Genomic DNA, 26,013 nt, shown 5'->3' on the forward strand with positions numbered 1-26,013 from the left:
AATTTCAAAGAATTCACGCTCCAGTGGAGATCCTCAATCATAGCCGCTTTTCATCTCTAGCATATAGCCTTGCTGGTTCATAAGGGACTCCATCAAAGCACAGAACTCACGATTAATAGCGTGAAGAGGCTTCTGATTAACTACAACAGTGGCATTACTGGGTACAGTGTTGTATGCTATTTTGATTTTTCCATTCACATTATGCAGTCTTTAATCACATTGGTCATTACTAACATTTGCTTGTGATAAATGTAAGCAGAACCTGCACACAAACCATTAAAAGGTACATTTCTCAAACGTTAACCAATATGATCGCCTTTCAATTAATTGATACATGGGACAGCAACTCTGGTCCTGCAAGTGTTCATCATGCAGCCTTTAGGGCCTCAGAACAGAACGCAATGGCACTGCGGAATACTCAAATGCCAGAGGGTTAATACAGACCTCGTCCAATGCAAACCAGTCATTCTCTCTGCATTGAACCTCCCCAGACTCCTGTCATCCTGACCTGTCATAGGGAAGCAATACAACCTTACCTCTCCACCCTCTTTCAGATTAACAAATACATCTCCAACCCCTTAAATTTTTTGATGTGCGTTACACTGGCAAGCTGCTTATTTAAAATCTAGCCAGAAGAAAATCCCAGGGTGCTAATCTTAAATCATATCATAAATAGGGGTTTAAACTTTGAAAAGCATTAGATTCCAAATCACTCACATGTATGGAAAAGACGAAAGGCTTCACCATAACACCAAGCTAGGGCATGGTAACAAAATGTTTGCTGATGTATATGCTGATGTATATGGGATTTGTAAACTTTGGGTTTACAATAAATACTTTGATATTGGGCAGTGTGTTTGTTTTCTAAACTTAACCTTGACAAGTTGTATGCAGGCTTAATTAACACTGGGGTAACAAACTCTTATGTAGGCTTATGTAAAGTATCATACAAACAGTGACTGAGGAAGAGGTTATCCATTGATGTGGCAGTTTTGATATGCAGGATTGCTATGTTATTCTATGTTATGCAATGCAATGCTATGCTATTAGGCTCCCCCATACAGTTAGGCCTCAGACCCTCCATGTCACCTCCCTCTGCCTCCCTGTGCCTGCTCTGCACACAGCACCCCAGACAGGCCCAAACCCATCCTAAGGAAGAGGACACGTCAGACCATCGCTTCCGCTTATTCTCTACAAGTTTAGCATTAAGCCCCATATATGGGATAACAGAAGGGGTTTCTGCGAATGGCGTTTATTCAAAATACAACACGATGTCGCTGCAGGGCTGCATCACAAGGTTACAAGTAAGATGTCGGCAGTTCTTGCCAAATGTCTAATGTCGTGCCAAGTAGCACCCCCATTGTGAAAGTACAGAAACATATTAGTATTTGCTTATGATATGCTATATAAACTGGCTCGCTAAGGTGGGGGCACTAGAGAGAGCTCTGTGTGGCCCACTGCTGGAACACCTGCATGCTGTATTCCTACTTCCCCGCTGATCATGTTTCTGTATGCTGTGTATTGGCTGCCTAATACACAATGCTTGATTTACCATCAGTCTGTGTCTCTCCCCTTCTTTGCTTATATTGCTTAGTTGCTGCAAGCTGAGGCCGGCCCTTGGAAAGCAGCCCGCTCTTTGCCACCACACCATTAACTTCTTATAAAGTGCCATAAACCATATTGGTGATGTCGCAGCCATTTGTAGGTTGAGGGGACAAATGTATTTGGTGGTATGCAAACGTACTAAGATCACTAGTACTATGGACACCAGCTCTAGTATTCTAGTGTCTGGCAGCTGAAGTCTGATCATGTGTCAACCTTATTCAGATACCCAGGCAGCACAAGAGTAACAGCGGTAAGGAGATTAGGGATGCTTGCAATTCATTAGAGGAGTAAATGTCAATCACAGAAGATATGAGGGAGTATTTGTGGTGTCTGCCCAAATCTGCTCCAAGTGAGTTAGTGTCAGCTGAAGGAATGCATTGAATGCCCACAAAAGCAAGTGGGGAATGGAGTGACCTTAAATGAGCTCTGTTACACACAACTCTGCCGGTCTTTTAAGACATCATTGCCCCTGGCTGACTGCATATACTCCAGACTATGTCGCTATGTGCCTGTCAAGGGACTCCAGAAAGTAAAAGCCTTGTTTACCTCCATTTCATGCAAGTTCCCCATGAGCTGTTTTCTAACAAGACATCTGTACACTGTTATGAATTCTAATAGGAGAAACTAAACACAAATTATATGTTGATGTGTCCACAGAACAATGGTTAGCATCCTGATCCGGGAAACAAGGTCTCCCATCAATACAAGTTTGCATAGTGATAAGGGTGGTGATTCCAGGCCTACACACATATCAACAATCATTCCTAATTAAACAGGCAGCAATGGCGGATGCATGGTTTTTCAACCTGCCTCACAGGCTGGCCAGTGAGAAAAATGTTGGAACGTATCTTCATCACAGCATTTTGTTTGATTGACTTTTCAATTGTGCATATTTACTGTGAGATACTTCAAAGTGACCAGGCAGGAAAAGGGGTTACAGAAAGTAGTAATGGGAAGGGGAAACAAATAGGACACCATATACCACAATCCTAAAAAATACTTTAAAAAGGAAAAAGCTTTCAACACACACAGAAAGAAACACTCCAGAAGAAGTGCACTAGTAAAAAGACATGGATTTCAACAAAATTTAGTATGTCTGGAAGGCTTAACTAATGTGTTGCCATGTGGTGAGGAGAGAAGCTCTGATCATTAATGTTACAAGAGAAGACCGGTTTGATATTAATTCAAAAAATATGCACAGTACTCTGGAATAAACTATGCTCAAAATATGGGGGCAACCCGAGAAATAATCAAACTTTTGGATATCTTGCCTTACAGAGGCAAATCTATCTTTAATTTTCCTTCTCTCCCCTCCAATCTAACTCACCCCTCTTTTCAGATCCACCAGAGATCATGCAAATGGCAGTAGTGTGTGTGGTCAACATCCCATTAATATTGTAGAAAGGAATGCTTAAGTACTTGCACTTAAGCCTATAAAGTGGGGAATCTTTGCATTATTTACCATCAAGGCAAGCCAGCTCTACCCTCACCACAGCACACAGGATTCTTTAAGTATTTTTTCAGGTGGGGCCTGAATGATTGACCTAAGGATCCTTGGTGAATGCTTTTAAACTTAGGAGTAGTACTTTGTATTATTCATCCGTCTGGTTCGTTATTTAGTAGGCATTTCCCTATGCCGTATAGTTTTTTCTATGGGCCTATTGGAATTGTATCAGTTTTCTCACCTGAGCATCATTTCATGAATATACAATTACTAGCTAGCCCTCCCTTTGAATATTAATTACCAGGATTACTATGTATGGGCGCTTTTCATATATTTGTAAAAAGCCCAATACTTTCAGAAAGTCAACCCTCACTTTTCAAGACCATTATAGTATGGAAAGGAAATTAAAAAAAAGAACATTATAAAAATGTTTGTTAGAAAATTGATTAACTTGAATACCAAAACTTCCAAGCAAATTACAAAAAGACAAGCAATTGTTTATGTTATCTGCATAGTTCCAAATTGCGAAGCTACTCACTATTTCTGACCACAGAACATCATGCATAATTAATAAGAATACTTTAACCAAGTAAAATAAATGCACTGTGAGGCTTAACATTCCATGACAGATATCACAAAGCTGCCAGGTCTTACCTTGGAAGAGAGGTGCTGATTTGGAGCCTTGGCAAAGCAGGAATGACCTCCACTGTGACGCCACTCGTCTTCAGGTCTGATAGGCTTTCCAACTGACAGTCACTGTACACTCCAAAAACTGATGTGTGGTACCCTACAAAAAGGCAAAACATGTATTAAAAGACTGAATGAGTCTCAGGAAAACTGAAATCGCTTCCCATGAAACAAAACAGGGACATAACAGAAGTTGATGATATGAAAGAAGAAATCACAGGAAACGAGGAACCTTAAAGTACACTGTATTCTGGGATGAGAGATAATTCTGGCTGTACCCCAGGAGTGGCCTAGTGAACCAAGTGATCTTCTCAAGTCCAACCTTGGCTTTACTCTAATTGCCTAAAATTCAATGCAAGATGTCTTAGCCAGAAAGACTCAGGGATGTCAGACTGTGGAAACCAAAATCAGGCATGACATGTATTCTTGTAGAACTCAAAGTATATCGTTCACTTCGTGTTTCCCTGGTTCATATTTTTCCTCAACCAACAAAACAACATTCTAGTCATGGGCGGTGTCATGAGCGCTACTCCCAAGGAGCCAAGACTGGCCCAGCGTCCCCGGAAGCAGGCTCATCATCCACACCCCCGGTTCCAGCAGACCCCTACAGGGGCCCTTTGGACCATGTCCTGGCGCCTCTGGCGCCAGGCTCATAAGGAACCACAGTCCCGGCGCCAAAGCACTTCTCCACTATTTAAACCACGCCCAATAGAATTCACGTGCTTCGCGTTATTCTGCAACAGCAGCAGGACGCTCACCAAGTCGGCTCCTGCATTCCAGGTCCAGACACACCCTCAGCTTCTTGAGCAGCAACCTGTGGATGAAGAAAAGGCACAGGAACATCTACTCACCAGAATTCAACCACAAGAGTCCAGTCTCCGACAACCTGCAAATAAAGACATAAGGTTAGAAAACGGGCAACACGCTCGCAGCTGCGCTCGCTTACCTTATCCATCCGTGATCATACCGGAGTTCACCGCGGCCTTCGCTTCAGCAGCATCCCAGCACCTGGAAGACAAAAGACATTGTTAGTGGTGTCCGAGCCGAAGTGGCCACAATTCAGTAATACTTACGCGCTTCTTCACACGCAGCAGCATCGCCCTCAGCATTTCGGCACCTGAAAGGAAGGAAAAGACATTATCAGAGGCGCCCATTTGGAAACGGCCACAATTCAGTTATACTTACGTGCCACCGCACGTGCAACAGCGGCGGCATCGCCCACAGCATCTCGGCACCAGAAAGACAGAAAAGGACTTTATAAAAGGGTGCTCCTTCAGAAGCGGCCTCAGATCTTCTATACTCACGAGCCTCTTCTTGCACAGCAGTGGTGGTGTCACCAACAGCTCCTCGGCACCTGAAGGATTATTACAAGCCACAAAAGGACACTTAGCCTAAACACTGAAATCATCCAGTGACGTAACTGGATTCCACGCGCCCCTGCACCAGAAGCAGGATGGAGAGCTTGGCTTTACTAAACCAAAGGTGAGAGTTCGTGGAGACCAGTCAAGAACCAAGAAGTGGGAAAAGCAGAAGATTGGTGGGAGAACTTATCCAACCAGCTTGTAATTACCCCTTTTTCTTCCACCTGCAGAAAACTCACCTTACAAGCCAGACAGTCAATATTCGGAGGTCCTGCCTAGAGCGTCTTCCGAGTTCTACGCCTCATCATAGTCATAAAAGCAACTGTAGCAGTCCATTTTGGGTCAGCGCCTCCGTGGGAATCAGGTGAGCCTTACAGGCGGTGAGGTTGGGGGGGTGATTAAGGCTTGCTTGTTAGCAATTTTTTGCTGTAGGATACCTATTTTGGTATGCACAGCATTCGGAATGTTAGTGCAGCAAGTTCCGTCTTTGTTGATGCCGTCAGGGGCTGGGACAGGAGATTCCAGTTCTCTGAATATTTTGAATAATATTTCAATTTGGAGCTGGTTTTGGCTCCACAGTCCCAAAAACCTTTGAGGCCGCTGAAAGAGAGGCTTGAAGGCAGACCTGCCCTGGGTCTGTGGTATTGACTGCTGCCCCGGCTTCGTCAGGATGCTCAAGGACTTGGCAGTCTGTGTTGAAGTCTTCTTTTTAATAAGTTCTTCATCATCAGACGAGTGGAACAAATCTGTCCACTGAAAGGAAGGTCAAGGATCCTGAATGTTTCACTGCGTGCATCCGCCTCCTCTGGACTCCCAGGAAGAGGCCTCTGCTGGCCGTGTCGATATGTGTGAGACCGAGGACTCCATCAGATCCCAGGCAATCCAAAGGCCTCGGCTAGACCTGCTTTGAACGAGGCCTGACTCGAATGGAAGGTCCGGCAGGAACTCCCCAATCTCCCGCCGCAGCTTCCGATTCAACACAGCGAGGGTAGCGTCAGCATTGGCCTGGCGCAGGTGTAGCCCGGTGGTGAGGTACCACCTCCTGCCAAAATACTCAAAGGCGTTGTCCTCTTTGGGCAAACAGTTGGAGGCGGCCTGGGCCACAGAAGAGGAAGGCTTTGAATACAAAGACGTTGTCACAATGACAGGAGGAGTGGGGCTGGGGGTGGGATGCCAGAAGTACTGGTTCCCCATCCAGCAGCCAGAAGCGGACGTCCAGCTTCTTGTTCATCTGAGCGTTGGCCCAGGCTTTTCTCAGACCTTCTTAGTTAAAGAGAGGACATCTTTTGGAGAGGAATGTTGGAGCAGGCTGTGACATGCAGGGCCAGGAGTTCTGCCAACACTCTTGGCTCTTGAGGGGGGCCTGTTCAGAGTGGGCATCCCCAAAACCTCAGGTACGCCTTGAACACGGTCATGAAATGCTTTCACAGAGTGGAAAAGCTCCTCTTCCTGTGCGCTGTCGTCGCCCCACCCCTTTGTCAGGCACAGGGGAGTCTGCTCAGAAGGCGAAGGGGTCCTCCTATGATCAGCCCCCAGAGGCGGATGCTTATCGACAGGTGACTGAGGAGGGGCCATCAGTGGTGGTGGTGGAAGGGTGGGCGCCGTAGTAGCCGTAAGACCGGGAAGAATAGGGGGGGCCTGAACCAGAGACAGGCTTTGGTACTGGAATCACCAGAAGAAACTGGTGGAGGGCCTTGGAGGCACCACCTGGGGGACCATTTTTTAATGAGGTCCTTGAAAAGACCTGACATCTGCAGGGAGTAAATGAGTAGCAGGAAGCGCTCGAAAAAACTATCCTCACAAGGCGCTGGTTCAAGAGAGGGAGCACGGCCTTCTGTCCTGATACAAGCGCAGAGGACCCTGGGATGGGTATCTGAACGGCTAGGAGGCACAAATGTAACTCTGTGGGTCCCACTGCCTGAGCCATGGGGCCTGACACACACTCACCAAAGGAAGAGAACTGGAACCACCCTGAGTCGCCTATTCTGAAGGCTATGGGACGGCCTGAGGGCTAGAGTCAGAATCTAAGAGGGCCCCCAGCCGTGCAAGTTCCACCACGTGCTTGTCCGGCATTTTGGGGCCTTGCGCCACGCCATGGGAGGGAGGGCACAAAGGCCCTGAGACCTGTGCTGGGTCCGACATACCAGAGGACTGTTTGCGCACCGACCCTGAAGCAGAAGCGCCGACCTCAGAGTTGGCTCTGGTAGTCTGTAAGCCCTAGCTGGGGAGCTAGGAGTCATATGGGACCGCACCTCAGGCTGCTGCCTGGAACCAGAGCTAGAAAGCTTCTTGCACCCCAGTGCAGAAGACGAAGGAGGCTTGGAGCGCCTCTCAGTGGATCGGCCGGAAGAACCCCTGGGTCCCTCTGCTTAGGAGCCAGTAGCCTTAATAGCCTTGGGTCCACCGCCAGAACCAGAGTCCACAGCACTTTTACGAACTGAGGGTCCTGGAAAGGAGTCTCCATGCTGAGGGGCTTAGAGAACAAAGGACCTACCTTCTGTTGACGCGAGGTCCTGGCGATGACCGGGTGGTGAAGAGTGGAAGATCTGTCTCCAGTGGGAAAGACAATTCTTAAAGTATCAGTGACCGAGAGAACTGCAAGCCGCAAATGTGTCCCGGTGGTTGTCGGGCCCCTAGCCGGGGGAGGCAAGGCACCCAAGGGAGGGGAATAAATTAGAAAAACAAAAGAATGGGGACCACGCAAAACCTCAGAAAAAGTTACTGCGCCTAGCTCGCAGGTCTGACACCATCCGTGCGGAAAAAAGGACTGAGGTGAGGTGCCAGAGGGCGGGGTCTCTGGGAAATTTCCATGCCCGGGATCGTGCCCTATACTAAATTTAAAGGGGCGAGCTCACATATTCAATGCCAAAGATTCTGGTACCATCCCCATGTTGGGGGACGGGGTATATGAGTAACAGTGATGACTCATCGGATTCATCACAGGTAATTTTGGAAAGGGGCACCAGGGTCATGTGGTGGGAATACAGTCTTCTTGCGAGGTAGTCGTCACTGGTCTTCCCCTCCTATAAGTTCCACCCGCTGAGTACCCCCATGGGGACTATCGGGAAGGGCCCTCACCACCCTGGTCTCATGGGTAGGAGGCTACCCCTTCGGAAGCAGCAACAACATCATGGGATTCATCACAGAAGGCATGGATGGCGTTTGCACAAGACTGGGACTTGATAATGACAAATTATCTACTGAGGGAGATATACCCGGAAATTATGCGTGGCACATGGGTACCCAATAAGCAACCATTGATTTCATTGACATATTAAACATTTTGTCATGGTAAAATAGTTGTTTATTAAACCGACCATTCTTAGTGATCATTGTATTCCAACACAAAGAACATCTCATGGGAAGGCTCTTCCAGGGTTTACTCACAGTCTGGACCACTCTTTGGGCTTCCAGCTTTCAGCAACTCCCAAGACCTCTCCAAGGTACCATTCCTCAGGCTCCTCCTTCAGCCTCTGAATTACACAGTGTCCCACAACAATCCTAGCAGAATTGAGCTTTTTAACAATCACTATGTCGCTACTCAGACCATGGGTTTCCAGCAGTACTTGTGTGAGCTGGCTCCTTTTCTGGCAGATGGGAGTAGTTTCTTACCTGTAACTCCATTTCTCCAGCATTGGTATCTTTCATGGATTCACATGCTGTGAATATTCACGTCATCAGGCTGTGAATCCACAGTTACTTTGGTTTAGTACTAATCCTATGGAAAAACGTTGACACCCTGAGTGTCCCATCGATGTCGTTGTGGGTGCTTTTGTTTCCCACCAATAAGACGTAGAGTGTATAGCTCCACCCCAGCAGCTTACCCTCAGATTTTAACCACTGAAGATGGAGTATTACCCCCCTGTAAAGGATGTTTGCGTGAGGAGAAGGCTGGAGGGTGCATGTGAATCCATGAAAGATAGCAACGCTGGAGAAATTGAGTTACAGGTAAGAAACTACTCCCTTCTCCAGCATTGGATCTATTATGGATTCACATGCTATGAATAGCTTTTATAACAGTTTATATATGTCAGGAGGAGAAAAACCAGACAAACAAAGATTAGAAACCTTTGCATTTTTCTGCGCTTATGCAGGAAGTACACATAGGTAAATACAAGAAAAACATCCGGGAGCTGCAGGGCTTACCTTACTGGAACAGCCATTTTGATTTGATTGATTTGTAACATGCTCGAAACGGACCAAACCGTATAATGGCACAGATGACATATGCGATGACGTATCCGTTGAAGGACTGCTCATCCCATCTGCACGTCTTCCGTGTGCTGCTGTTGTAGGCAGTAGTGCCTGATAAATTTGTGAGGCACTGCCCATGTTGCTGCCTGGCAAATGTCTTTGATGGGCACTCCCGACCAGAGAGCCAGTGAGGCGGCTGTGCCCCTCGTAGAATGTGTCCCTGCTGCAGTCTGCAGGGGCCTGCTCTTTGCGTGGCAGAAGGAAATCGCTGAGGATATCCACCTTGCGATGCCTTGTTTTGTGATGGTCTTCCCCTTGATTGACGGCCCAAAGACGACAAAGACCTGTTTTGTTATTGTAAATGATTTTGGCCAGTCCAGATAATATTTTAACGCTGTTTTTATGTCCAGAGAGTGCAGAGCTCTCTCCGCTGGGGCTGTGGCATTATGAAAGAATGTAGGCAGGGTGATGGTTGCATTCTTGTGAAATTCTGATGTTACTTTTGGGATGAAGTGAGAATTGGTGGAGAGGATTACCTTGTCCTTCGCGAATCGGAGATATGCAGAGTTCACCACTAAAGCTTGCAGTTCAGAGACTCGTCTGGAGAACGTAATGGTGATTAACTTTCCAGTTCACAAACTTGAAGCGTGCCGCCGATATCGGCTCAAAAGGGGTTTTAATGATACCGGCTAGGACCAGATTTAGGCTCCATAACGGTGGGATTCTTTTCTGTGGAGGAAAAGTTTGAAAAAGCACCTTTAGAAAGTGTTTGAGCAGCCTGTCGCTGTAGAGAGGAGGAGCTCCTCTTTTTCTTGTGAATCTGGAGATTGCAACTTGTCTTGTCAACTTTAATGGAGGAGATTGCTAGACCTTCCTTGGGCAGTTTCAGTAGGTAGGGGAGAACCTGTTTGATCTTACGGCTAGTGGTTGAAGGTTGGGCTGCCGCGTGCACCATATACAGAACCTTTTCCATTTCTGGTTGTAGGAATTGTTAGTGGACGGTGCCCTAGCTGCAGCCATTATGCGCTGGCAGTCCTGCGGGATGTTTAGGTGGCCATATTCGGTGGGATCAGGAGCCACGCTGTTAGCTTGAGGGAGCGAGGGTCGTGATGTAGAATCGCACCACTGTTCTGGATAGGAGATCGTCGTGAGATCCCAGATGGACTGGATTGTCCACCGGCAGTTGAAAGAGATCCGTGAAACCAGGTTTGACTGGACTAGTAGTGTGCCACCAGAATTATCTTGCAATGATATTTGTGTATCAATTGGATTGTTTTCCTGATCAGAGGGAATGGAGAGAACGCATATGCGAAGATGCCAGTCCATAGGAACTAGAATGCGTTCCCTTGAGAGCCGGGTTGTGGAATCCGGCTCGCAAATTTCCTGCACTGCTCGTTGCCCTGTATGGCAAAGAGGTCCAGAGCAAGATGACTACACGCCAAGAAGATTCTGGATATTTGGTTGTTGTGCAGTTGCCATTCGTGGGACTTCGTCGAGTCCCTGTTGGGGGTGTTCGCTTGTTGGTTGTGAATCCCCGGGAGGTGGAAGATTTTCAACACAATGTTGTTGTGAATGGCCCAAAGCCAAATGGTCTGTGCTTCTTGAGACAGGGTAATTGACCTTGTTTGCACAGATAACACATTGTGGTGGTATAGTCCTTGAGTAGTCGCACTACTGAATTACCAATGAGAGGAAGGAAAGACTTTAGAGCCCAATATAATGCACGCAACTCTAGAACATTTATGTGGAGAATGGATTCTTCGAGAGTCCATAGGCCTTTGACTTGGTGCTTGTCTAGGTGAGCTCCCCGCCCCGCCAGGTAAGCATCGGTGACGATCATGAGTGGGTTCTACTAGGGTCATCCCTTTCTAGATGTTGTCGAGGATTGTCCACCATTTTAGTGAATTTGAGAGAGCCAGGGTGATGGTAATTTTGTCTGACCAGGACCCGTGTGTTTGAGACCATCTGGTAACTAGAAATATTTGTGCTGGCTGCATGTTTAGTCTGCAATTGAATATTAGTGGAATACAGGACAAAATGTTCCATAGTAGAGATGTATTTGGAGTGAAGGAATTTGTCAGGGTTATTTATTTTTTCACCTTGTCAGGTGAGGGTTTGATGAGGCGTTGTCCCGTGAGAAATTGCGTGCCCAGGAACACCAAACATTTTGATGGAAATGTGCAAGATTTGGCATAATTGATTGCAAATCCGAATTTTTGGAGAAGAGCTTCTGTTTGTCTCAGAGAAACCGTGGTTTCTTGATATGCTGGACCTTGAATCAACCAATCGTCTAGATATGAATAGACGTGGTGGCCCGGTTTTCTGTGAAAAGCTGCCACTGGTGCTAGGCATTTGGTGAACGTCCCGAGGGCCAATTTAAGGCCAAATGGAAGTACTCTGGTAATGACTTTCGCCGACCTTGAATCTGAGATACTTTTGGTGTCTCGGATGTATTGGGATGTGGAAGTAAGCGTCTTTCAGGTCTATAGCCGCTAGATATTTGTGTGGTTGTACATGCTTTTTGATGTCTTGTAGTGTGACCATTTTCAACTTTTGCTTTTTGATGTTTTTGTTTAACTTTAGGAAGTCCAGGATAGGACACCACTTCCTGTCTGGTTTCTTGATGACAAAGTATCTTGAGTATACCCATTTTCCCTTGGAAGAAGGAGGAACTCTTTTTATTGCCCTTTCTTTAACATTTGGCACACTTCCTGCTGTAGAATTGGAAGGTGTGGGTGTGACACCTTTACGGGAGGTAACGGTTTCTGTGTGTGCTTGAATTCCAACAAGTGGCCATGCTGGATGGCATCTAGCATCTATCTGTCTTTTGTAATCACTTGCCACTTGTGGAAATGAAACACCACATTTCCTCCCACCTGTGTGTCCCCAAGGCAGTCATTGCTGGGCCTTGTTCTGTCTACCTGTTTGAGAGGTGTTTGATCCACATTTGCGTTGTACATAGTGATACTCCCGGCTGGACTGGTAGTTTCTCTTGTATCCCTGGGAGTAGTATCCGGATCTGCCGTCGTTTTTGTTGTCTCTTGAGGATGAGAACCTATATTGACTGTAGGAACCTCGAAAGGAACGAAAGGACCTTCTGCCCTGTAAGGCTGCTTTCATTGTTTTAAGGGCATCATTGACTTCATCACCAAAAACATTAATTCCCTCAAACGGCATGTCAACCACATTAGGTTGCACCTCTTTTCTAAAGTCAGTGCAGCGTAGCCATCCTTGCCTTCTGAGGACGATCCCATTACCGATTTGCTTGAATCTTGTTCCTGCGCGTTCCACTGCAATGTTGATACTAAGTTTTGAGACCTCCTCACCTTCACGCACCAGTGTCATGACTTCTTTCCACTGCTGGTCTGGCAAGTGCTCGGATATAGGAGCCACACAATGCCACATTTCCCGGTCGTAGCGAGCCACTACTGCAAGGGCATTGGCCACTTTAACTGTTGTTGCCCAGATGGTGACTGCTTTTTTACCAAAGGCATTGATTTTTTTGCCTTCATTGTCCGGGGGAGTGGCACATTTCTGTTCTGTACGAGCCTTGCTACCTGCTGCCGCTGACACAACCGACTCTGGAAAGGGCTGTGAGGTGAGATATTTTGGTGTTGTATCCGGTGCATTACATTTTTTGTCTAGTCTCAGTTTATTTATTTATTTTATTCATTTGTTTATTTATATAGTGCATCTAACCCATATGTATTGAGGCACATTCTGGGATTACATTCAGTTTCAGTACATAATGACCTTGTATTACATTTAGTTCCAATACAGAGCGAAAATGCCTTAGATTCTTGTGTTACAGTTGGTTACAAAATAGAAGTGGCATTAACAGTACAGTAAAGATACTTAGATAGACATGGTGCAACAGAACCTTCATGACAGTGCACTTACAATCACAGGTAATAGCAACAGAGTGTGTTACTACACCTGAGCGAAAAGCCAAGTTTTCAACTTTTTTCTAAAAGTGCAATAGGAGGGTTCCTCTCTTTAAGTCAAGGGCATAGAGTTCCAGAGTTTAGCCGCTTGTACTGGGAAACCTTTACCTCTTGCTTTTTGTAGTTTAAATCTTGCTATGGTTAAGAGATGGGCTTGTATGGATCGGATAGGTCTGTTAGTTTGGTGTTTGTACCGGTTCTGAGAATGGATGTTTGAGAGTAAGTAGGCCTTCTTGCCAAACATGAGCTAGGATGGGTATAGAAAACAAAGAATTTCTGCACTTACCCATGTGATCAAAAAGAAAACAGTCTTTCTTTTCATCTGCAGGAGTTAAACCAAATTCCTGGCACGCCTTAGATATCATGGAGTGGAAAGCACCAACGTCGCCTGGAGGAGAGGGTTGTGTTGGAGTACCCTGCGCATCCTGTCCGGGTAATCCGTAGCCTGCGTATCGTCTATGCGAGGAGAAGTTGAAGAGGCGTTAGAGCTTGTGTCCCTTGGAACTGTGTCTTGATCTGTAGCCTCTATTTTCCCCTTTTCTTGTTTTTCTATTCACATTCTATCCCTTCTTGAAGGTGGAGGTCTAGGTGGAGATTGACTATGTGCCAAACATGGACGTTTGTTGCAGTCCCTGGATGAACACCCTTGATCCCTTTGTTCCTGCTGACCTGGTATACCCTTGTTCTTCCTGCATTGATGAACCCCCTGTGGCTGAGGAGGTGGAAGCCAGGCATTGAGTTGTCCCAGCAGCGTTTGCAGAGTGGAAAGCACCTGCATGGAGAGTAAAGATTGCAGGCTTAAAAAGGAGATATGCTGGCATCATACCTCTTGCTCCCGATGGTGTAGATTAAAGAGCAAGTGGTACATTATGCAGCTTTAGAGGCGTTTCTTCACCTCTTGATGGGAGGCGACCAGGAGGCTTGTCCTGTATATGAGGTTGGATCCTGCATTCTTCGGAATCGGAATCCGTGAACCCCCTGGGCACTCCTCTCTTGGAGGCTCAAAATCCGATGTTCTTTCATGCTGCAAGATTTCATCTGACATGATGTCGGAGTAGGTTATGATAGACACTCCTAGAGGAAGATACCCGTGCTCTACAGGATCCTCTGTAGGGGTTTACAGCATTCTTATACCGCAGGATGATATATCGTCCTGTTGTAGTTGTTTGAAAGGTAATTCTGTGGTTTCAGCCATGGTAATGGTTGATAGGGTTGATGGAACTGCAGCCTCACTCTCGGAAGGTTAGTGTGTTTTGATCTTCGACAAGTGATGTCCCGATTTCGTCATCAATTCATCGTCGAAGTGAGTATCGTTGATGATTTGGCCATCGGAGGATGCTTCTTGTCCAGAGGAGGATCTGTGACCTTCTTTAGATGTGCGTGACTCCGAGGACGAATGATGTTTATTTTTTTTAGGACAAAGACAGGGTCTTCGTGGACGATTTGGATTTGTGTATGTCCTTCGTCGGAGAGGATGTTCTCGATGGTTTTGGTCAACGGGCGTGAACCTTCATCCACCGGTTTCAACTATGGTGTTTTCGTCAATGGGACATTGGACAACTGCTTAGACACAGATCGGGAGCCCTCACTGCTATGTGGTGTTTTTTTTATCAGAGGCTGGGTGGGGGGTGGGGACGGTGGCCTTATCGTGGTTCATCGATTTTGGCTCACCTATTTTTTGTTTCTTCGTCAGAGTTTCTTCAGACTTGGATCTGTGGCTTGACAGCGAACGCGTGTTGGAGGGGGTGGTAGCTCTCCCACTCCTTGACTAGCCCACTTCCGATGCCAGGTATGCTCCTTCATTAAGCCAAAAAAATGAGCTGATGGTTCCTGTCTTTAAGGGTTTTCTGTGAAAAACCCTGACAGATTTCACTTTCCTCCAGTGAATGGTTAGGGTAGAAGCAGTATAAACAGTCTACATGGCGGTCACCTTCGTATTTGTTATTTAGGCCGCAAGTCTCTCAGGGCCTGTACAAGGATTTTTTTGGTCTCCATGTTCATAAATGGGACTGTAGATGAGTTGTCGGTTGCTTCAGTTGGAGTATAAATTGAAACATATATTTTGTGTGGAAACATAATTTCTATTTGAAGAGAAGAACTCGAGGAATCCCACGAGCTAGAAAGACGGTTGAAATCTGAGGGGAAGCCGCTGTTTGTTTGTTTGTTTGTTTGTTTATTTGTATGGCGCACCATACCCAGGGGCAGCAGGGCGCAGGCAAAAAGAATATTCGAGGCTTACAATGTTACAGAAATATACAGTTGAAGTAAAATTATAGACATGTAAGGATTACAGGAATGAGAAATATACAAATCTTCACACATAAAAAATATCAATATCTATACAAAGGAGTGAAATATACAGATATGTACAGGGGCTGTTTGTGGCGAGAGCAAAGGCCGCAAACAAAAAGTATCAGTATCTAGACAGAGGTATAAAATGTACAATTAAATACAGGGGTTGTTGGAGTTCAAATGACTGATGAGATTCCTTCTAAAGTGCAAATATGGTTAATCGGCTCACAAGTTGTGTGGCAAAGAATTCCAAAATGCGGCAGCTTTCACAGGGAAGCTGTTACCTCCAATGGTGGAGAGTATGAATCTGGGGATTATCAGACAGTTGGAATTGATAGTTCTTGTTTGTCTGATGGATGACTCTCTCTTTACTTTATCCATCAGATAACCAGGGGCAGCATTGTTGAGGGCTTTATGAGTTAGGGAGGCCAGCTTTAGTTTGATTTTATTGTCGGTGGAGAGCCATTTGTGTTAGCGTCTGGTAGTGGAGATGTGTTCTCTTTTATTAATGCCGAGGGCAGCTCTCAAGGCATTATTTTGTAGGATTTGTAGCCTATGGGTAATGGCTTTGTTAGCACCGCTATATAGGGCATTACAATAATCGAGCCTGGAGAGTATGAGTGCTCTTGCCAAGATCATACAGATGTCATTGGATAGGAATGGTCTGCCTGCTCTTATTAATTTGCAGGTATACGCAGTGGTAGATGCTAGTGAGTTGACCTGTTTAGTGAATGACATAGTGGCATCCAGATAAAAGCCGATGGTTTTTACATCCCTGGATACTTTGATAATGTTGCCGTCTATGTTAAATTCGGCATATTCAAGGCCTAGTTTGTTGATATTAGCGGGAGTACCCAGGATGATGAGCTCTGTCTTGTCATCATTCAGGCATAGGCCATGAGATGCCATCCATGCCTAAATGATGAGATACACCCTATTCACCAACCCTCTGTCCTTACTGTGATCCCCTAAAAGTGGGAGGAGAATCCGAGTGGCATCTGCGTAGTTAGTGTAGGTGACACCCAGATGATCCAGATCGTCGAACAGAGGTTTGGTGAAGAGGTTGTATAGTGTGGGGGAGACGCATGAGCTTGACTCCACAAGTAATAGGAGAGGGGTCTGCTGCTGCTGATGGGGAGAAGACTCATTGTTCTCTCACTCAGCAAGGATTCAATACATCTGATGGCTTCTGGGGAGAAATGAGCAGCTGAATCCAGGTGTCTGCAGAGGACCTTGTGGTCGACGAGGTCGAATGCCGCGGAGAGGTCAAGTAGGAGGAGGAGTGCTGTCTTACCCTTGTCCCTCAGATCATCAATTTGGGTCTTCAAATCAATGAGGGCTGTTTCCGTGCCGTGTAATGGGCGGAAACCGGATTGTCTGGAGCCTAGTAATTTGTGTAGTTCTAGGTATTTTTGAATCTGGACGTAGGCCACTTAGTCCAAGATTTTCAGTAGAAAGGGTACCGTGGTGATGGGCGGTAGGTGGTGGGGATGAGAGGATCAAGCGTCTGCTTTTTGAGGAGGGGGAGCACCCAGGATTGTTTTAAGTTGGAAGGGATACTACCTGAGGAAAAAGAGGCGTTTATAAGTTTGGAGATGAAGGGCGACAGGTCTCTGGCTGCGTCCTTGATTATGTGTGCAGGGCAGATGTCGCCTTTGCAGTTTGAGGGCTTGAGAGTTAGTATGATTTTCCCGACCTCCAGGGTGGTAGTTTTAGAGAAAGAGAAAGAGAATGAGTTAGTGTGTGTGCTTGGTAAAGCATTAGGCGGAGGTGTGGGAGGGTTAGTGAGGTTTAAGGAGTCTTTTTTTAGTTTAATTTTGTTTTGTAGGGTGTTTATTTTATTTGCTAGTGCCTGTTGGATGTCTGTGCACCAAGTCTGGTCCTTGGTGCAGGTGTCGGGTGTGGCAATGGGTGACTCAAGTTCCTTCAGTATGGAGAAGAGCTCCTTCATACTTGAGTTGGAGTTGGCAATGCGATTGTTGTAGGAGTTCCGTTTAGCTAAACAGATTTCAGCTTTGTATTGACGAGAAATCGTATCGAGAAGGGCTTTCTTTTCACTGGAAGGGCATAGTTTCCAAGCAGATTCACATTTTCTCTTTGTTAGGCGGTGGGCTTGGAGTTCAGGTGTGTACCATTTATTTAAATGGGTTTTGGGCTTGCTGGTGCGAAGTTTAAGTGGGGCAATTTTGTCCATGGTAGTTAACATAATTTTATTATATTCGTGAACGAGTGTGAACTAGTGTGTTGGGATCTAGATTGTCTGGCAATGCGTTTAGCGTTGGAAGGATGGCTGGGATGATTCTTTCTACTGTTATATTTTTCTTATTTCTTGTTAGGCAGGGTGGTGCCAGTGACAGTTGTGGTAGGTGGTCTGGGGGTCAGTAGGTTAAATGAGACCAGGGAGTGGTCAGTCCAAGGTAGTGGTGTGGTAGAGGAGATGACCGCTGAGCAGTTAGCATCAGCAACCCAGTCTAGGGTTCTTCCCTTCAGGTGAGTGGGTAGGTTGAATTTTTGTGAGAGTCCGAGCGATGAGATAGTATTGGCTATGGTGGAGGCATGTATGTCTGCTGGGTCGTTGAACCCTAGGTTGAAGTCACCTAGTAGCAGTAGTTGTGAGGTGGTTTTCGCATTGTTGGATATTAGGCCATGCAAATCTTTGGCAGTGAGGGATTCGCACGATTGCAGGGTTTGAGTCGGGGCTAGTCTGAGAGCTAAACTTTCTTTGGATATGAATCCGATGCCACCGCCACGGTTGCCCACCCGGTCCTGCCTGGATACACTGGGGCGAAGCCATACACTCGACATCCTATTGGTGGGAACCAAAAGCACCCACAGCAAGGGTGATGGGACACTGAAGGTGTCGACGTTTTTCCATAGGAAAAGTACTAAATCAAAGTAACTAAAACAGCCTGACGATGGGGAATATTCACAGCATGTGAATCCATAAAAAATCCAATGCTGGAGAAATTATGTTACCCTCTTACCATGCGCCTTTCCCACTTTAGGAAGCACTTCACCTTCAGACCTACTTCTGCTTGACTCAGGAACTATTTGCTAGAACCTCCTTCTGTGGGACAGTCTCTGGGTAAACTCTCGCCAACCTAACCACTGTAGGCTATCCAAAGTGTAGACTACGTCTTTCCAGGGAGCAGGGTCAGTTTGGAAGTACATGCCCTTTCTTCCAAGCTTCTTCTGCATTGTCTTCTCCTGGACAGTATTTTATAGCTCATCCAGGGTTTTGTTGTTTTTCCTGGCCCATGTGATTGGCTGAGCGTGTTATGGGTTTGTGTTGGGGATTTGGATTTGTTCCTAGTTTGTCCTAATGGATATTCAAATCCCTCCACCTGGCTCTCCCTGGATGAGAAAGGATTTGCCTCACCTGTTTGTTCTAAGTATCTGAATGTGGCTTGTTGCGCAGCCGTTATCTTTGAATCCTTTCAGTGTGTGTTCAGTCTGCAGTGTTCCGCAACTACAGGATGATTGTCCATGGTGTCTCGCTGCCACACTGCTCAATTACAATGACGCCGGTTGTTTGATCCCGACATTGACTGAATTTTGGAACCTTTTTGCTTACATTGGGCCTCATTATAAGTTTGCTGGTCCGGTAACTACGGTACCGGACCGGCAAACTGCGAGTTCGCTCGCAGGTGCCTTCCCGCCCGCCGGGTCTGACCAAGGAGGCGTACCAGCACCCGCGAGCAGAGCATGTCAGATGCACCGGCACCATTCTAAAGGGCCGTAATGACCCAGTAATTGCCGATTCGCAGGCGCCGGAACGTTTCACAAATTTGGGGCAGCCTGCCGGTTTTACCGGCAAGGCTACCACCTAACTTATGAGGCCCATTGTGTGCACTTTGAGGTCTGATTTCTAAACACTGTGCTGGTAAGGTTGGACAATTTTCTCTCACTGCCATTGACCTGGGGAATGAGCAATGCATTATGTTCCAGCTTTGTTCCGGATACTAAAGGGGTTTCATGCAAGCTTGCTTCAAAGTCTTGTACAGGGTCTTGGTTCCCAGTGCGTTTTAGAAGCAGGGATCTGCAATATCTCTGTCGGTGTAATACACCGTGCCTCTGTGGGTGCGGAAAGCCTGTGGAATATCATTCCTTCCACACCCTCACACATTAGGATGGAGAGTTCACTCAATTTGCCAGTATCCCTGGATTTGTTCTGAAAAGTATGGATAGATATCCTGCAAAATGAAGTGCCGAGGGGGCAGGGGGTAGAAAAAGCATTTTTACCTCACTGAATTCATATCAACTTCACTACCTACAGGTTTTTAAGAATGTGCCATCATTCTGATTTTTGGAATCAAGCTACATAACAGGAAACTTCATGTCCTTTAAAAATGATGACGAGATTGGTGGGTCCGATGGAGTTTGGAAGCCCACCGATGACCAGGTACGGCTGCGGGTTTGTAGTTATAACTTACTATAGTACCATTTGAATTAACTGTCCCATTCAATTAACTTGCCAATGTTGACCTGGGTTTTCCCACTTTTTAAAGGATGAAACGCTTGACCAAACTAATTTAAAAAACATGAATAAATCTGTCCATTTACAACAGTAAAGGATAAAGAGAAGGGGCCAGGCAACTCATTTGACAGAACGAAAGCATAGAAATGCAATAAAACTAGCTTCGAAGCTGAAAATGAAAGCAGGCGAAATAACAAGAATATGACGCATAATACATGTCCTCTGGACAGGGTCGCTGCAAAGCTATGGGATGGAAGCAGATTCAACAGGATGCTGCTTTAATGCGATTTGCCTTTGAAATGCGCCTCTGTCGAAGTGCTTCATTTATTAAGAACGGAAAAAGTTTTGTTCCAATTTCATAGACAATTACCTCAGCCATATTTGGCAAGAGTGAGAAATCAATATTTACAACTGCATCACACTAGGGGACTGGAGTGTGACACTGTAAGCTGCTCGGAGGGGGCAGGCGCGAGTGATGAATGGGCACCCAGGAGAGTGCTCTGCTCACAGCTGCTCCCCGGCTGGAAGGCAAACGCGTAAATAGGCAGGCGAGTCCCAGGTGCCCACCTCAGAAAGGCGATCAGAAAACAAGCGACCGTGCCCTGCAATTCCAACCAGAAGACGGCAGCCAAACGCCATCCTAATGCTAACAGCACAACATGCAATACACAGAGGTACACTGTGGAATATACCGAGAACAATCGCTTTCAGGACGGCATCGAATTCCACCGAAATGTAAAAGAATAAAGGGCCTAGATCTACTAACACAGTAGAGAATGTTTTTCAACGACCACGCCATTGACAAAAATAATAAAATCCCATGCTTCCCCGCCACCCAGCCACCCAGCCGGGAGTTGACAGGACATGATTTTGATGTGGTGAGGAGGAGCTAGGAGGCGGGAAACCACTTCAGAAGCTGCCAGTGAAGACGACTGTACCAGTCCGCTACTCCCCCACGTGCCCATACGTTTATCCTCCCGCTTTCACTTTCCTCATCGTTTCCTGCGACACACCCCCTAATATGAAAACTTTTCAAGAAACATCATTTTTGGAGTCGTTTTCTAGGCAAAACCAAGCTGAATTGTGGGAAGCACTGCTGCCTGACTGGTTCTGCAGTGCTGTCAAGTAGGAGAGTCAACATATTTCATTGGCCGAAGGATCGGCATAATATTTCTGCACTGTCATAGTACGAGTCGAACAATTTATAACTAAAATATAAATAAAAAATCTTCATCACTAACAGTTTGCCTTTTGGGGAGCGACAGCCCACAATAAAGATGTAGGGTAACTGTGACAACACAACAGGTGTATATATATGCGACAACTTCCAGTCCAGAAAGGGATTCATGTTTAATGGGTAATTAGCACTCAAGAAAGCCCCCTCCGACAATCAGATTGCTCAAATTGTTTTGTTATAATTCAAAACCTCAAAAAAGGTCTTAATTTGGAGAAAGGAAAAAGTTACCGTTTCAGCAACAGAATACACTTACAGAACAGATCCGTTAAAGGAAAAAATGACCCACGTGAAAAAACAAAAGATGATGGCGATTTGCGAATCCTCACCTGTTTTGGGTCAAGGTGGAATGAGGCTGCATGGGGCCAGAGATACGAAATGTGACTTATTTGCCTATGCGGCACAATATAAGGAGAATCACTTAAGATGCATGATGTAGTCTTAAACTTTGCTCGGAGTCTCAGATCCCTTGGCCAGTCCAATGAAGTGTCCTAAAATGAAGGAAAACTCCACTGGCCCTTCATCCACACTTTCCATCCGAAGACCTTGCATGTTTCCACATGCTGCACTGTCTGGTGAGGGGCACAAATGAGAAGAACCATACGATGGGCCTCCCAGACCACCAAACCCCCAACCCACTCCATATCTCCTGGATTATCAACATCACTACTGTCACCCTGCTTTACATGCTCAACATTCCAGCATCAACCATCCAGGACTTTAACACAATTGTTACCCACATCAATCACTGCCAAGTGGCCTCTAAATGTGGACATCCTCTTGACAATATTTCCTAGCAATATTCTCTTAACCCAGTCACCCATCTTGCAGTGAGTTTGCCTTGTGGCAAAACAGGTTATCATATCCCCGAGAGATTTGTCTTGCATTACCTTTATTCTCCTCCTCATACCCTCCAAAATCTTGCTCTCGACTCCTCTGTAAGCCTTAGAGGTGAACTGCAGTCAGCCGTTCTGGGTACATTTTACTTTTATATTTTCTGCCAGGTATCAGCTTGTATAGAGCAATTCCAGTCCCTGAGCCCAAATCCTCTCCAGCACTGGACACAGGACAATTTTGTTTCACACGACCGCTCACTGTACAGACTCCTTCAAATCCTTGTTACAACCCTCAAACTGACCATTCGATTGGGGATGAGCGATGGCAGTGTTCAATAACGGAGTACCACAAGAATTTCTGCATATCCCCGGGCACAATCTGAACACCATTGTCACCTATTATTATACTAGCAAACCAATTGCATATAAATACCTTTGTCACAAAATCACTAACTGATTTAGTAGTCCAGTAAGCCAAAAAGGCAACCTCCATCCATTTTGACAAACCATCTTCCAAAACCAGGTATACGTCATCTCATGCTCTAAAACCGGAAAAGATCCTTAGATGTCCCGTTGACAGACTCTAAAGGCCACACTGGGGCATACATAGGAAGTGGTGCACCGTAGAAGGTGTCACATGGCCGAGGGATCTAATCATTACTGACACCAGAATTTGCTTAAATGTTTAATTAATCTAAAGTAAAACATAAGACTATTGCATGGAAATTGGTTCAGGATGGCTGTAACAAAGGTTCTTGGGAAATATATTTGTTGAACTCAGGATTATCTATGAAGGACAGCAGCAACAAAAAAGACATCGAAAAGGTTTGAGACATGAAGTTCTTCTGTTTAGGTCTCTCTAGCATTCAATCATTAACACTTCTTCTGGGGACCACAAGGCATCTCCGCCTGTCTGGGAATTGAAGGCCTCCTCCATTTGCTAAGTGTCCATAAAGTCCTCCCCTTCATTGGGGCCAATCGTCTCTCTCTCTAACTTATTCCCTTTATCTGGGGCTAAAGGGCTCTCCCCCTCCGTTCTTTCACTCTGGGATATGATGTCCTGCTCACCCTTCCACACCCTGGATTAAAGTGGCCTGTTTACCAATATACACCCAGGGATATAGAGTCCGGCTCACTCTCCCAGGGATATAGTGCCCTACTCACTCTCCCTCTTTCTTCACTGTAGCACACCCCTCTTCTGGATTCCAGGTGCTGTCTGTAAGTGATTTCAATCCGGCACGTCACCTAAGTCAACGCCTAGCGTGTAATGCACAACTGAAATCCTTATTTATTTGTGTCTAAAAGTTCTTTTATTCTGAACGATGTGCCACTCATATCACACCCCTCTCTTGGAACCCCCCCCGGTCACACTGAACCAGGAATCAGGCTGGTTTGCAAAGTTAAAATATTTATTTTTGTAGTTACAAATCAATCACACTATGTTTTAATGTGTATACAATAATCACCAATGGGGTGATGTAACACTAAAAAATCTCTTTAATGCACAAGGAGCAATAGTGAGCAAAACAATTAAGCACAGAAATAATACTTTTGTGTGTGTGTGTTCAGAACAGATAGCGGTGTGGTTACTATTCCTCCCTGCACACCCCTGAACCTCCCAATAGGCAATGTAAAGAGATCGGAGGAGAGAGAAAAGGTTTCAGGAATGGCAAAATTCAAACAAAATATCAATCCCACTTTCCCCCCAGCAAACACAAGAGAGAAACGGAATTGATTGGCAAGCTGTCAAAATGGTTTTTAAAGTTATCTGAGAATGGAATGTGCAAAACACTAAATATGGATTAAATGGCTTAAATTGTTTAAATTCTTATGGGAGCCGCTTTAGATAGTTACAGTCAATCACTAGCAATGGTTTAATACTAAGAAACAATGTGAAATCCTAAAATTAAAGTCGGAAGCAATCAAAAGCCTTTTTACATGTGTCAGAATTTTCCTAAAACTAACATTCGCAGCAAACTTTCCTGTGCGCGATAATCGTGATTACGGGAGAACTATAGGGATTTGGAATGCGGTTTGGATGCGAATTAAAGCTGTGGATGTTAGCTACAAGCGGAAGTTGAAATTTATTGTGTTTCTAGCACAAAATTTGAAGAAGTTATGGACGTTTTAGTGCAGGTAGTTTTTCTGAGACAGGTGCAAGAATGGGAAGCAGGAATGCACTTTGAAATGACAAAACGGATTTCTTACACTAGAGGAGGACTATGAAGAAATGAATACCACACAGTACAGTACAGCCACTTGATCAGGGCGACTGCCTGCCGAGGAGCTCGCCTTCTTCAGCTGAAATATATCAGCGCAAAGAAAGTTTTAACAATACTAGTACAGGAGGAAGATAGGAGGGATAAGATAGAGAGTTCAGGCAATTCAAAAAGATTTCTAACAATGCAGGTTCAGAAGACAAGATATGATGGATTTAAGATAGGGATTGGACTAAGCCAGGTACATATGCTAGTGACACAGTTCTATTCTATAGGTATTCACCATATGTGTTTCAAACGGAACCATCAGGATTCTGGTCAGGGATTCTGGTCAGGACAGACTGCTGGGCACACCGGATTGGACTGGGTCTGTTCACAGCACGGCACCGGACTGGATTGGGTCTGCAATGGCTCTGGTCACAGCTCGGCACAGGACTGGATTGAATCTTTTGGTTCTGATGAAATTTATTTTCAGCAGGCAAACAGTACAGCAGAGCCCGCTGTCTATTTCCCCATAGGTTTCTGGGGTTCTGGAATTTTCAGGCCTAGCTGAAAATGGTTCAGCTATATGATGGGCCTTTCTGCTTGCCAAGTTTCTGGAGTCTGGAGCAAGTAAGATGGATGGTCCTGCTGCAGGGTGCTCCGCCAGCAATTGGTTAGTGGGCAAATCTGTGTGTCTGTTTCTGAGTGCTGAGCTGTCTCTATTTATGCTTATGATAAAGGGGTGTGTGTGCTGGTTTATCCTAAGAGCGCCCCTTTGCCTTGGATTGGTCAGGGTCTCCTCTCTTCTTTGGTAGGAGGAGAAGAACAGGGTGTCACCATGATGATGTGGGTTTACGAGGCCTAGAGTCCACCCGTAGCCTCTTAAACACAACATCTACTTTTGGTACAATACATATTTCCATGTGTGCAACCTCTGTAACAGTAACATATATAGATTACATATTTTGTGTAGCAGATACTCCTCCAAACCCCTCGCTGCAAGATCTTGTGTCTGCTTTTTACAGAATTTTGCCCGGAACACAATGTCCAATTTCGGAGCAAATTTCGACAAATGTGCGCATTAAACATGGGCATAAGTGTATGAAGTTTCATGCTCCTTTCAAAAATACATTTTAGGTAATAACACATTCTCCGCCGTTTCTTCCTAGAACATGTCACAGTTCTGACACCTTTTAAAATGTGCAGTCAATATTTACATTAACAATGTTGTTATTTTTGTGTTTTTAAACATTTTACACAGTAAGTTATCAGTCTTTTTAAAATGTGTCTTTGGCCCTTGTTAAGCAACAAATGGGTGTTTGTCTCCGCCTCCTTCTGTCTCTGTGCAGTTCAGAAGCAGTCTACTCCCAGTTCCTCCTGGGCCCAGGCCATTTTACGACCCTTCACACCTGGCAGTTCCTGTAGCTGGAGGATGTCCATTGTCTCCTTTCCACTGCAGCCCAAATTCTCTTCCCACCCTATAATCATCACTTAGGTGTGATTTCCTAGTGGAGGGAAGCAGAAGGGAGAGGCTTGGCCTCTGTGGGGGAAGCTGTCATACTGGTTTGGTTGCTTTTAGTCAGGCTTAAATTCAAATGTTATTCTGTTGCATTTCTTTCTTTGCTTAAAATAAACTTGTAATTTCAAAACAAGCAACTAGAACACTTATTCCAGATTCTAAACCATGGGATTAAACAATTACAACATAGGTTACTCTCAGTAACAGGCCACTTAGTTT

At 45.5% G+C, this 26,013-nt stretch overlaps 1 protein-coding gene across 2 annotated transcripts in view; it reads right to left on the minus strand.

Annotated features, from left to right (window-relative positions):
- Positions 1-26,013, minus strand: part of TRAPPC9 (trafficking protein particle complex subunit 9) — a 3,490,818-nt gene that overhangs the window by 2,662,167 nt on the left and 802,638 nt on the right. For both annotated transcript variants that reach the window (XM_069621680.1, XM_069621681.1), the window contains exon 14: positions 3,704-3,836. In XM_069621680.1, the coding sequence (XP_069477781.1) occupies positions 3,704-3,836 (133 nt within the window). The remainder of the gene's footprint in view (positions 1-3,703; positions 3,837-26,013) is intronic.

The sequence above is a fragment of the Ambystoma mexicanum genome, chromosome 5q (genome assembly GCF_040938575.1).
Source record: "Ambystoma mexicanum isolate Mex_15411 chromosome 5q, UKY_AmexF1_1, whole genome shotgun sequence".
Lineage (NCBI taxonomy): Eukaryota > Metazoa > Chordata > Amphibia > Caudata > Ambystomatidae > Ambystoma > Ambystoma mexicanum.